The 12,347-nt window shown below is 40.3% G+C and overlaps 1 protein-coding gene across 1 annotated transcript; it reads right to left on the bottom strand.

The window, feature by feature from the left end:
- Nucleotides 1-8,486: 8,486 nt before the first annotated feature.
- Nucleotides 8,487-11,964, bottom strand: LOC148014676 (trifunctional UDP-glucose 4,6-dehydratase/UDP-4-keto-6-deoxy-D-glucose 3,5-epimerase/UDP-4-keto-L-rhamnose-reductase RHM1-like). The gene is made up of 2 exons (XM_087666717.1): nucleotides 9,573-11,964; nucleotides 8,487-9,409 (listed from the first exon to the last, which is right to left on the bottom strand). Exons 1-2 carry the CDS (start codon nucleotides 11,139-11,141, stop codon nucleotides 8,963-8,965), a joined length of 2,016 nt encoding a protein of 671 aa, XP_087522843.1. The 5' UTR covers nucleotides 11,142-11,964; the 3' UTR covers nucleotides 8,487-8,962.
- Between the last annotated feature and the right edge of the window lie 383 nt (nucleotides 11,965-12,347).

Raw genomic sequence — 12,347 nt, 5'->3', positions numbered from 1 at the left:
GATATTCCCTTTTCCATCTCCTCAGAGGGAGATTATACATATATCGGCAATAAATGCCACATATCCCAGACACAAGGGCACCCCATCGGCTGATTGTTGTGGCCCTACTGCAACTCTCCTACATCTTGGGGATTGGCCCCTCGATGTGCTGCTTCCACACAGAGGCACATTCGAAACAAACTCCCCTCTTACTGCCAATATATTTAACGTTCCAAGAATGCACTTCTCCTCACTTATCCATCCCCTTGGACCCACCGTCTAGACTTACAGTCGGGTTGCTCACTCTCTCTACGTGGGTCAAGTCCTAAAGAAACCAAGTGCTATGCATCCAGGAGCTTGTAATTGATACCATTTAACGATGCTTGATGCAAATGTGTATACGATTAAGTGCTCAAAAATTTGAAAAATAGCCTCGTGCATTGTGCAAATTCATTCTTTTCATGTTTCCATACACTAACGCCTAATTGCTGCAATGAGAGAAGACACCGAGCCTTACAGTCGTGCTATACTTCCCTTTATTCAACTTAATGTCATCCTATATGAATAATGCAGCAAATACATCAGATTTTATATTATATTTAAGTGCTCAAACTTCCCTCCTCCCTGTGAGAAATGCGGGATCTAGAGCATGGCATAACCGGAAGCTATGGAGGATGGAGAAAGAAGTGTAGACTCATGATGGAAAGGACACTGTTTGTTACACAAGTGAATTAGGTTCCAAGATTGAGACTTGGACTCATAAACACAATCTTGTGTATGTGGACAATGACATTGACACTTTACTGAAATGAAAAGAGTACTATCATTGCATTAAGAAAGGAAGCAAGTACAATGCTTTATAGGAAAGTAGGAAACTGCAGTAGGCACCATTGTGCATATGGGATAAGTTAGCCTGCATGTCCTTGACCCTGAGACTCCATACAAAGAGGCTGTTTGAGTGTGATTGTTGATTCTCAACACCCCTCCTCAATCACAACTAGGAAAGGCACAAAGTGTGTAGAGGCTGTAATGAGAACCACCTGCAAAGTGTGGGCATACCACAGACATGGCAAAACACCAGAGGCTGTCGCAGAAAAAGCTAAGTGTGGGTACCATAAACATGGTGGACATCCAGAGGCTGTAACAGGGGCCTCACAAAGTGTACAGGGACTGTAATGCCAAGTTACATAAGGAGTTTACAAAGCTTATGGCAGGAAGCATTAGGGCAAGGAAAATACAAGGCTATTAAAACAGTCTATCAGAATTATGAGAGTACAAGGACTGATGAGTCTTGTCCTTCCGATCCTGGTGGTCTTCATCTTCATCTTCTTCTTCCTTTGCTCCATTTTCTTATTCTTCTTTGACTGCGACTAGATAGGCCTTTTGGGATCTCTTTCTTGCGTGGTAGAACTTCTCGGTGTGTCCGGTCCTTTTGCAGAAGTCACAAAAGAGCTGATCCTTCTTGCCTTTGTACCTGTTGCCAACATATAATGCATGCTCATCTCTAGAGGTACTTGGTTCTTCTTTGGTTTTTAGCTTCTTTTCTTCTTCTAACAGTGATGCCTGAATATCAACAAGTTCAGGATTTGGCATGTTGATTAAAGTTGTTGATACATTATTATATTCAGGAGGCAAGCTCTTAAGTAGAACACCGATGCAAACATCTTCATCCATTTTAATGTTGATTCCTGCAAGTTGGGTTAGGAGTCATTCCATGTAATTAAGATGTGTGGCAAGTGATGTGCTGGACTTCATTTCAAGCCTGAAGAACTCAATTAGGAGACCATACTTTGATGATTTAGATTGTGCACCGAACAGGGTGTCAAGTCTTTTCCATGTATCCTGTGAGGTCTCACAGTTATCCACATGATGGATATAACTGTCGTCTAGCTCCAATTTGATAATGGCCTGGGCTCTGTCATCATTCTTTTGCCAAGTAGTTGCAAGGTCCGCGTCCCGAGGTTTCTTCTCTTTGACATTTGTGATGGCCCAGAGACCCTTCTTCATCAGGATGAGCTTGATGCGGGTTTGCCAAGTGTGGAATCCGTCTCCTTTGAATCGAGCTTTTGGAGAGTCTTTGCCCATGTTAGATTTACGGGAACAGTAGCAAATTAACTTCAGACTTTATTAGATTTGAGCAACAGAAGAATTGATTGAGAGACACAAGTGCTAAAAAGCACTAACTGAGTGTCAATGAATACCAAATCTGCAAAAGCCTTTTACTCCAAGTATTAGATTTGAGCAACAGAAGAATTGATTGAGAGACACAAGTGCTAAAAAGCACTAACTGAGTGTCAATGAATACCAAATCTGCAAAAGTCTTTTACTCCAAGTGATCTTTCCCTTCTTGATTTGATGCTGATGCCTTCAGATCTGAGTGACAGTCCTTAATGAACTTCAGAGAGTATTGCTCAGTGATTAAAACCACTGTTGATAACTTCAGTGAGAGAAACTGTGAAAAATGTCAAGATTTTGAAGCTTTTGGCTATGGTGGAATTAGGGTTTCTGAGACAGGGGCCTGGTTTTTTCAACATTGCAGGAGCTATACTTGATCATTTTAAAAAAATTTTACATGCCTAGGAAGCTGACTTCATGGGCTATCAAAGCCCCATGGACATCGTGTAGATCGCGGACAGCACGACGCACGCAGGGAGCTCGAACAAACACGGCGCAGATCTGGACAACGACAGCGAATTTCTGCAATGCTGGAGCTGTAGATCACCAATGTTGGTGTTTAAAGTGACAGGAAGCTGCGCCCTGAGCCAAGGAACATTTCTCCAGAAGAAATCATGTTGAAATTCTGCTTGTGGAGGGAGATCAAGAAGCTCCAAGTGAGCTGGGTCCTGTTGGCTATGGAGGACACCCACAGCAGAAGCAGAGAAGATTGACAATGTTGAACTCCAAGGTGTATAATGCTTAGGTGTGAGGTGCCAAGGAGGAGGTCTTTATGTTGGGGAAGATTCCCCCGGAAGGAATCGTGAAGAGATATGGTCTCTATGAGGAGATATAAGTGTTCAAAGCAGGGTATGTGCTGTGTAGCTATGGCTGCCAAGCATGGCAGTGAGAAGAAAGAGTAGGAGATGAGGTCCTAGACTTGGCCTAAGCTGGACTGAGCTCAAGCTGAGCTAGATGAGAGTGAACTGGAGTTGGAGGAGCAGTGCCATGCCCGTCTGTGCTCTGATACCATGTGAGAAATGCGGGATCTAGAGCATGGCATAACCGGAAGCTATGGAGGATGGAGAAAGAAGTGTAGACTCATGATGGAAAGGACACTGTTTGTTACACAAGTGAATTAGGTTCCAAGATTGAGACTTGGACTCATAAACACAATCTTGTGTATGTGGACAATGACATTGACACTTTACTGAAATGAAAAGAGTACTATCATTGCATTAAGAAAGGAAGCAAGTACAATGCTTTATAGGAAAGTAGGAAACTGCAGTAGGCACCATTGTGCATATGGGATAAGTTAGCATGCATGTCCTTGACCCTGAGACTCCATACAAAGAGGCTGTTTGAGTGTGATTGCTGATTCTCAACACTCCCCCTACCGTTTAAGGTTTTGCCTCGTTGCATAGGTAAAGGGGTGATTTCATGTGTATTTTACACAAAATAAGCAATAAATACTCTCAAAAATATATAAATGGGAATAACCTGAGGCAAAACCTCATGTTTTATCCTCATTATACACTCATAGACACATCCATAATTTTCCATAATTTTCCTCATCCGTTTCCTATTTTTTCCCCTTTTAAAAAACATTTTTTACCATTTTTTCTTATTTATTATCAATAAAAATGGAAGAAAATTAGCATTATTTCAGAGCTGTGGCTCTTGACTCCTTAAAGAGCAACCATGTACATTTTATTGGTGTTTTGTTTCATGCTTTTCCGATTTTAAGCCCAAAATCCTAATTTTTACTCTAAAAACTATGCTTTTCGGGATTTTTCCATTTATTTTCCACATTTTAAGCGTATATTTTCTGATTTTTTTATTATAAAATACTAAAACCAAAACAAAAAACGTGTCCATCAATTTTCAGCCTATATGAACATTGCTAACCTCATCAAATGCGAAAAAAATCCATTTTCTTTGTAAAAATGCCATTATCGTGTATTTTTCATTATTTCGGATTTTGAAACTTGTTGCGGGTCTGCAAATCAAGGCCTGTTTGATGCTCAACCCGCCTCCACACTGCCATCTTCAGCCCACCTTCGATTTAGAAGCAATCCAGTACCATGCCAGATGAGCATTCATCAACCGGGCTTCATTCTTCTTCGTACGCAGGAACTGCCCCTTGCAGGAGAGAGGAGGAGAGAGAAAGACTAAAAAATGAGATTTTTAAATCCTCCATTAAAACGGGCAAGCTTGCAGCCATCTTGTTCCTCTCTCTGCCTTCAAGAATCTCCCTATCTCTCTCTCCAAATGGGTTTGAATCGGAGAGCCAACGAGCAAAAATGAAGAGGGGCATTGACGCTTCTCTCTGTTCGACAGTTTTTGCATTAGTTTCAAGGCTTTTATTAAGCCTAAGGTTTAAAACATTAAAATAACCGGTTCATCTTTTTGTGTTCACACTGTCCCGCAAGTGGATTTTTCAATTTTGAAGGCCCAAACGAACTCCGATTTGCAATTCGATTGGACAGGCAGCTTCTTGGCATCGAACTCCATCAATCTGGCCTCTCCCATGCACTTTACAGCTTCCCAATCCGGTAGCTGATTTATAACACCGAACCTTGCAGGGATTAAATGGAGGGTCAAACGACCTCCGATTGACGAACCGAGACTTGTGTTAGATTCCTTATGTCGAAATGCATCTGGAAAAACTCTAGCTCGACCATCCGCCACCATTTGATTTTTCATGAAAATTAGCTCTTTAACACCTCTCGGGCACTTTCCGGCTCCAAAACAAGCTTCAACGCTTCAAGAATGGGTCCAAATGGGGTCCTAAAATCCACCTCTCAATTGTCATAGAGGAGTTTGGGCTACATTCAAAAAGATCAAAGAGAGGTACTGGTGGAAAGCCATGTACAAGGATATCTTATAGTTTGTTAAGACTTGCAATATATGTTAGATATATATTTCTATGAGACACAATGATGGTTTGCATCCTACTTACCCTCTCTCTATATGCATTACAAGTAGATTATGGATTTAGTAACCATGCCTATGGAATTATGGAAAATGAGATATATTGTGCTTACATGGGAGGACTTACGAATTAAGTTAAAGGCTAAGCTTTACAAATAAGAGCTACTAATACTTTATGCAAGTTCTTGTTGGAGGATATGATATGTTAATATGGATGTGTGGGCAAGATCACAACAAATAGAGGAGAGTTGGAAGCTATAATGAGGTAATATATTTCTTCATTAGATTAGGAATCAAGCTTGCTTTATATCAGCAAACAATCTTGAAGGCAACGGAAAGAGAAAAAGGGAACACCCCATAGATTGTCAAGGCTTTGACAAAGATATATAGAGACAAGATATGAGAGTGGCCAAGGTTACTTCAATATGCTTTATGGATTGATCGCACTACTCATAGTGCTAAGACAGGATAGATGCATACCAAGTTGATATATGGGCATAAGCCAATAATGCTAACATAGAAAGTGACTGCTACATGGAATGCACTACCATGGGAAGAAGGGATGAATAGAGAAAAGTCACTTGCTCTAAGGATTTATCAATTAGAGAGGAGCCTAGAGGATATAGAGCTTGCAGTAAAAGGGTTGAAGGAAGCCAAGATATGAAACAAGGATAGGTGTGATAAGAGGTACAGATTTCGATCGAGAGATATAAAGGAAGGAGATTGGGCACTTGTCTATGATAGTTGTTTGGATAATCAATATAGCACCATCAAGGTCTCAAAGGGATAGCTTATTCCTTAATTGGGAGACATGCATATGATAATGCTACATATTCTCTTTATAAACCTGATGGAATAGAATTGAAGATAACAATAGCTAGAAAAAGGATCAAACTATTCGAGAGAATAGATTCTACCACTTAGGAAAAAGAAGAGCATGACATTGGAATTACTTTGGACAACATAGAAGAAAAAGAAGTAGATGACAATGAAGATGAAGAAGATGATCCTGATCTTCCTAAGGATTAAGTAATGTGGCATATGCCAAAGGATATGAAAATTTAGAGGTGGTGGATGTCTTGTGGTTACATATTCAATGATTGAAAACTCTAGGAAAATTTCATAGTGGCAGTATTTTACCTATGTATCTATGGAATTTTGAAATCCTAGAATAGGTATTTATGTGTTTGTATAGGCAAAATAGGTGCCAGTCTATTCTTATGCGTGTACGGATTTGTTTTTGAGCCATATATACATTTTTTGATACTAAAACTCAAGTATGGCGAAGTTGGGTTGAATTAAATTAGGTTTCTACTACCACATACATGACACGCATGTAGCTTTTTTTCAATGAATTGTAATTATTTCAATTAACTTGAGTTAGTTAACTTGGGTTAGGAGGCTCAGACTTAAGAAATTTCATCTTTTTTTTGTTATCTTATCTTACCTTGCATATATCATATAGAGCTTTGCCCAAGTTGGTGATTCTAGACCAACCAAAAGGTTCTCTCTCTCTCTCTCTCTCTCTCTCTCTCTCTCTCTCTCTCTCTCTCAATCAATCAATCAATCAATCAATTCAAGAAATAAAGAGAGTTTTTTCTTGAAGGATGAGTGGAGGTTATATTTGTTCTCTCTCTCTCTCTCTTCTCTAAAGAGATGAATTTTTTTTAAATTAAACATATGAAATGATATGATATTTTAATGATTGGACATGTGCATGCAATATCTATAGACTTTAAACACTACAAATGCACATACACTAACATATGAGATGACTTAATAATTTTAATCGTTAAATACATTCATCCAATGCACATATACTCTAAAAGCATGCACAAATGCACATAGACTACAAAAACACATGAACAACTTACATGCACACATGAGATGAAGAAAGATGAGAGAGAGGAAGAAAAAGAAAGGAGAGAAAATAAACATAATGAGACACACATTCACAAGACCACATAAATAGACACATGTATTAAATACACATATACATACATACACATGTGCAAACATACCCATGCGTATATACACACATAGACAAAGTATATGAAAAACAAGAGGAAGGAAAAAGAAAAACGTACACACACACACACACATACACACACACAAGAGAGTCTAATAGAAGAAATCACATGAGGACAAAAAATATTATAAGCATAAATTATATTTCAATGTTTAAAGTTAATTGATTTTTTAAATAGAAGATTTATGTACATCAATAATATTAATATTTTATTTTAAAAGTATTTTATTATTTTTTAAATATTTCCAAAGAATAAAAACGTTTTAACTTTTATAATAAGTAGGTAATAAAATAAATTATATACAACTTATAATTTAAAAATAGATAATATTAAGAAATAGGTAATGAAATATTACCTTATTTTCAATATTGTATTTTAATATTAAAATATGTTTTAATTTAATATTAAAAGTATTACATTTTAACATTAAAAATAATAAATATTAACAATAGGTAATAAAATAATAATTTAATATTTTTAAATATTAATTTTTTATTGAAAAATAAGTAATAAAATAGTATTGATCCCTACATTAATGATACATACTATGTTGTATATATGATTATATTATTAACAAATTGTATCATTTAATATTTATATGTATATGTATTAGATGAATATATAATATATTATTATATTAATTTTATCATGTGTTAATATATTTTCATAATATTTAAACAATGTATATAATATATTTAACATTGTATACTTATTGTAAAGTGGCTTTCATTGCATTAATTATTTGTATTATAATATTACTAGCATATTGTAATATATTGATATTATATCAATACTATCTTCTTACCTATATATCCTAAAGCATCGCTCTTATACCAAAATTATTTTTTTCTAATGTAGTTGTTCTATTATATATTATATATTATGTTTTATTATGAGCAAATTATATTATCCTGTGATCATATATTAATATGTTGTATATGATATTGTATTACTGAAATATTAATATAATACATATTATTCAACATAGCATATAAAGTCAATTGTATTATATTAACTATGTATTGCTCATTAGTAGTAAATGATATACACAATTATTTTATTAATATATTAATATATATGATCTATATATTATACATGGGTTATGCAGAAGCCATCATTGTAGGTTGAAAAGAAAGAGAAAGAGAGAGAGTCTGTGTGTGTGGAATACTCTTGTCGCATGTCGTGTACCGTAAGATGTGACGTACTTGCATCATTACTAAACCGAGTGCAAGCACTACGACTCCATTTTCCCTGTGGCGCGAGAGCCTAAAATTCCACTTTAAGAAACCTTACAAGCAGTGGGAAGAAAGAACAAGGGGGCACAAACCCGTGCGAACTCCCTTTTTTTTTGGGTGAGGGGGGCCGGGCAGGAAAAGGGCTTTACCATATCACATCCTAAACAGGCAACCTAGCTAGCCCATCAATCGATCGTCAGAAATTGTTGCGAATCAACGAATTAAATTATGCTGCAAATACGATTTTGCGTTGCGCCTCCTCGACGGTGCTGATGAGACAGCAGAGAGGCTTGGAAATGGTTACACAGTTCTCAATGGAGTAGCTTTGTCTGAGCAAGTTGGCTACATACATTATAATTTATCATCAAAGGTAAACAATGAGCTTGCCACTGGTTATGTTTGGGAGGTGCAGATGTCACTAGGCTAAATGAACCAGAGACTTTGGAGGTAAGCACAATTGACAGATACTGAGTTCTACAGAATTGGATAGGATAGGAGGGTCACCCATTGTATTAATAAGGGATTAAACACTAATAGGTAATGCATTGATGGGTGCCACTTACTAAAGGTAGTGTGTAGAGCAACTGTTAAGGATGTCACCACAGAGTGAGCTTTAGCTGCTCATAGCTCTCACTGTCTTCTCCTGTTGACATCAAACACATATTTTCTTAGTGATTCCTTAATTGGCAGAAGCTCAGGAAACTCCTTTTTCAGCTTTGCAGCATCCAGTTCATTGTTGCTCCGCGGAGCTACGATGACCTTTGCTTGCTCTTCCAGAGTGAAATTGGTCCACCTGAATTTGGGATCCACATAATCCCTGTACATTTCCAAGATCTCATTGTGGCTCACCACACCCGGGTTGGTAAAATTCCAGATGCCTGACAGATTGCGCTTCGCCATTTCGATGGCTATAGGCAGCATCTCATCCAAGACTGTCATGCTGTTTGGAATGTTCACAACTTTCTGGTACCTTGTTATCTTTGTTATGAAATTCCGTGGGTTAGTTAAGTCTGATGAGATCGGCATCCGGACTCGCAAAGTGCAGACATTGTCAAAATTTTGCAACAGCTCTTCAACCTGTGATGAAAAGGAAATGCAACTATTGGTGTACACTGTATAAATCAACCAGTATGAATTGCTATTCTTGCATGCTACTTTACTCAAAGCAGCAGACATCTCATGACAGTATCTAAGCATTCATACAAAGGAATCAGCAATGTGGTCGTCAAGAGATGCTCACCATAGCCTTGGTTTTTGAGTAGAATGAAGCTGTAAAGTTAGGAGTGTCTTCCTCCAGAAACCCTTTTCCGCTACCCAAAGGATGAGCATCATCATACTCAAAGATGCAGCCGGTTGCAAAGTTCACAAGCAAAAGACCATGCTGCAGGCAAACATCTGCTAAAGTTAGTGTGCCCGCAACATTCGCTCGGATGGTCTCTGTCTTGTGGCTCTCACACCAATCAACATTCGGACGCCCAGTGACACCTGCAGCATTGAAGACGTGTGTTGGTTTTACTGATGCAATGTCGGCTTCGAGCTGAGTTCGGTTCTCCAGGCGGCCGCCCCCGTAATGGTACTGTATGCCTTGTGCCTGGCAAATCTTCCCTAGCAAACCCCCAATCCAACCTGTACGGCCATAGATCAGAAAATTGTAGGACACCTTCTCAGAGGAAGCACCACTAGCAACCCCATTGCATTGGGCTGGAGCGGACTTTCCTATGATACCATTAGGTAAATCTACGCGCTCTGGGGCCTTTTCTGCTCCAACTCCCATGGCGAGCATGCGTGGGTGTGGCACTAATGCCCCTGAAACATCACCCCACCAGTCAGGGTTGCTGGTGTACCATTCCTTAGTCTTTCGCAGGCCCTCTTCCCATGTCATTCGCTCGCTCCATCCTAGTTCCTTGAGCTTCTTGTCATCCAAATAGTAGCGCTGGTCATTGAAGGGCCGGTTCTCAACAAATTGAATGGCCTTCTGCGCATCAACGTTGAACAGCTTGCAGATATCCCTGGCAACATCAAGGACTCTGCGCTCCTTCCTCGTGCCGATGTTATACACATGACCCACCTCTCCCTTGTGCAAGACCACATCAAATGCTTCAGCTACATCCTCACAGAACAAGTAGCTTCTGACATTGGATCCATCCCCATGGATGGGAAGGGGCTTCCCCTGCATTGCCAAGAGGATGAACTTTGGAATGAGCTTCTCAGGAAACTGGTTGGGCCCATACACATTGTTTCCTCTAGTAGTGATGAAAGGCAAGCCATAAGACCTACCATAAGCCATCACAAGCATCTCTGCCCCTGCCTTTGTAGCAGAGTACGGGTTGGTGGGCAGCAATTGTGATGCCTCATGATTGCCTACGATGGCATCTGCCTCTGTTTCGCCATAGACCTCGTCGGTGCTCACATGAATGAATCGCCGGATGTTGCCACTGACCTTGCATGCCTCGAGGAGGACGTGGGTGCCATAGACATTGTTCTTCGTGAACTCGAAACTGTTGCCAAAGGAGTTGTCCACATGCGTTTGGGCAGCAAAGTGCATGATGGTGTCTATACCTTCGGTGATGAGAAGGTAGTTGACAAGATCTGCACTGGCAATGTCGCCCCTGACAAACTTGAAATTATTGGATTGCATGGAAGGGTACAGATTCTTGAGATTGGAACAGTAGTCCAGCTTGTCTAGCACCACTATTTTGTAATGGGGGTAGTTCCTAACAATCTTATTAGTGACATGGGAGGCAATGAAGCCTGCCGCACCTGTGATGAGGATATTTTTGGGGGTGTAAGGGGTGGTAGGGGAAGCCATGGCTTGGGGAGGAGACCAAACCTTTGCTTGGCTCTTGGGGGGAGGGTTTTGTGGGTGTGGGAGGGTGGGAGGGTGGTGGAGTGGTGGGGTGGGGTGGGGTGGGAGAGAGGGTAAGCAGGGGTTCCAAAATATGGAAACTTTTAAGTTACGGAAAGCTGCACTCAGGGAAAGCAAGAAGTGCAAGACGGATATAGTGCTGCTAGTAAGGGTACAATGCAAGGCTTCTTGGGTGGGGAACAGGGCAGGGGAATCCAATGCTTTATCAAAAGGCTATGCAGTCGAAGCTTTTTTTTTTTATAAATGAGGACGCAGAAGTCTAGGAAGACGATCCCACACGGAAACTCACGGCTGATGCAACAGACAGTGGTAGTGAAGCTGATGCAACACCAGGGAGAGAGCAGTGATGATGAGTGTAAGGTGTGAGCTCAAGCATGAATAACCCAATCAGTGACTAGCTAGCTAGAGCAGCATTTGTAAGCAGAGAAGCTAGAAAGAAGCCTGATCCGATGATAAGGGCGAGCCCCAAGGAAAGAGCTGCAGGGGCAGATGGGAGTCCCGACGAAGGGGGGAGGAGACAGGGGAAACAACAAGGTGGGTGGGTGGGTGGGTGCGTGGGGGGAGGGGGGGAGAGAGGCAGGCTAGGCGGAGTGCTTTCTTTCATGGCAAGAAGAAGAGAGAACTGCCTAACGGTTTAAAAAGGGGAAGGAATTGAATTAAGCTTGACGTGGAGACCTGGAGACAACATGGTCAAGACTGCGCAGCGCGCACCATGTCGCGCCTTGTGCATCCCAAACAATCACATGCTCCTTGCCTCGCCCATTTATTCTCGAGCAAGCATCTGCTGCTCTTTCTCAAAGGCTGACCTCCCCCCCAAGTCTTCGCGAAAACACCGAGAGGTCTGGTATACAATCACAAAACTTAGGCCTCACACATCCTTTTTTTATGTGCCAGCCAAAACTATTCAGGTCGGTATGTCGCAAGGTGGATGGCCATTTCGGAAAAAAAAAAAGAGTGTTCGCCGATGACATGTCACGTTTTTACAGGCCGCAAAATTCACAAACACTAGAACACTTTTGGCTGAGGGATCTCCCCCGTCCTAAAAATTGTCCATTCACAACAAACTAGATACCAAATTATATACCTTAGAGAAATATATTTCGCCTGACAGCAATTGAATCTCCACCAATGGGTGTGTGTCCAAGCCTT

Source organism: Lygodium microphyllum, chromosome 25 (assembly GCF_053477565.2).
Source record: "Lygodium microphyllum isolate KBCC chromosome 25, Lygodium_microphyllum_v1.1.10, whole genome shotgun sequence".
Classification (NCBI taxonomy): domain Eukaryota; kingdom Viridiplantae; phylum Streptophyta; class Polypodiopsida; order Schizaeales; family Lygodiaceae; genus Lygodium; species Lygodium microphyllum.
This window is presented reverse-complemented; position numbering and strand designations above follow the sequence as displayed.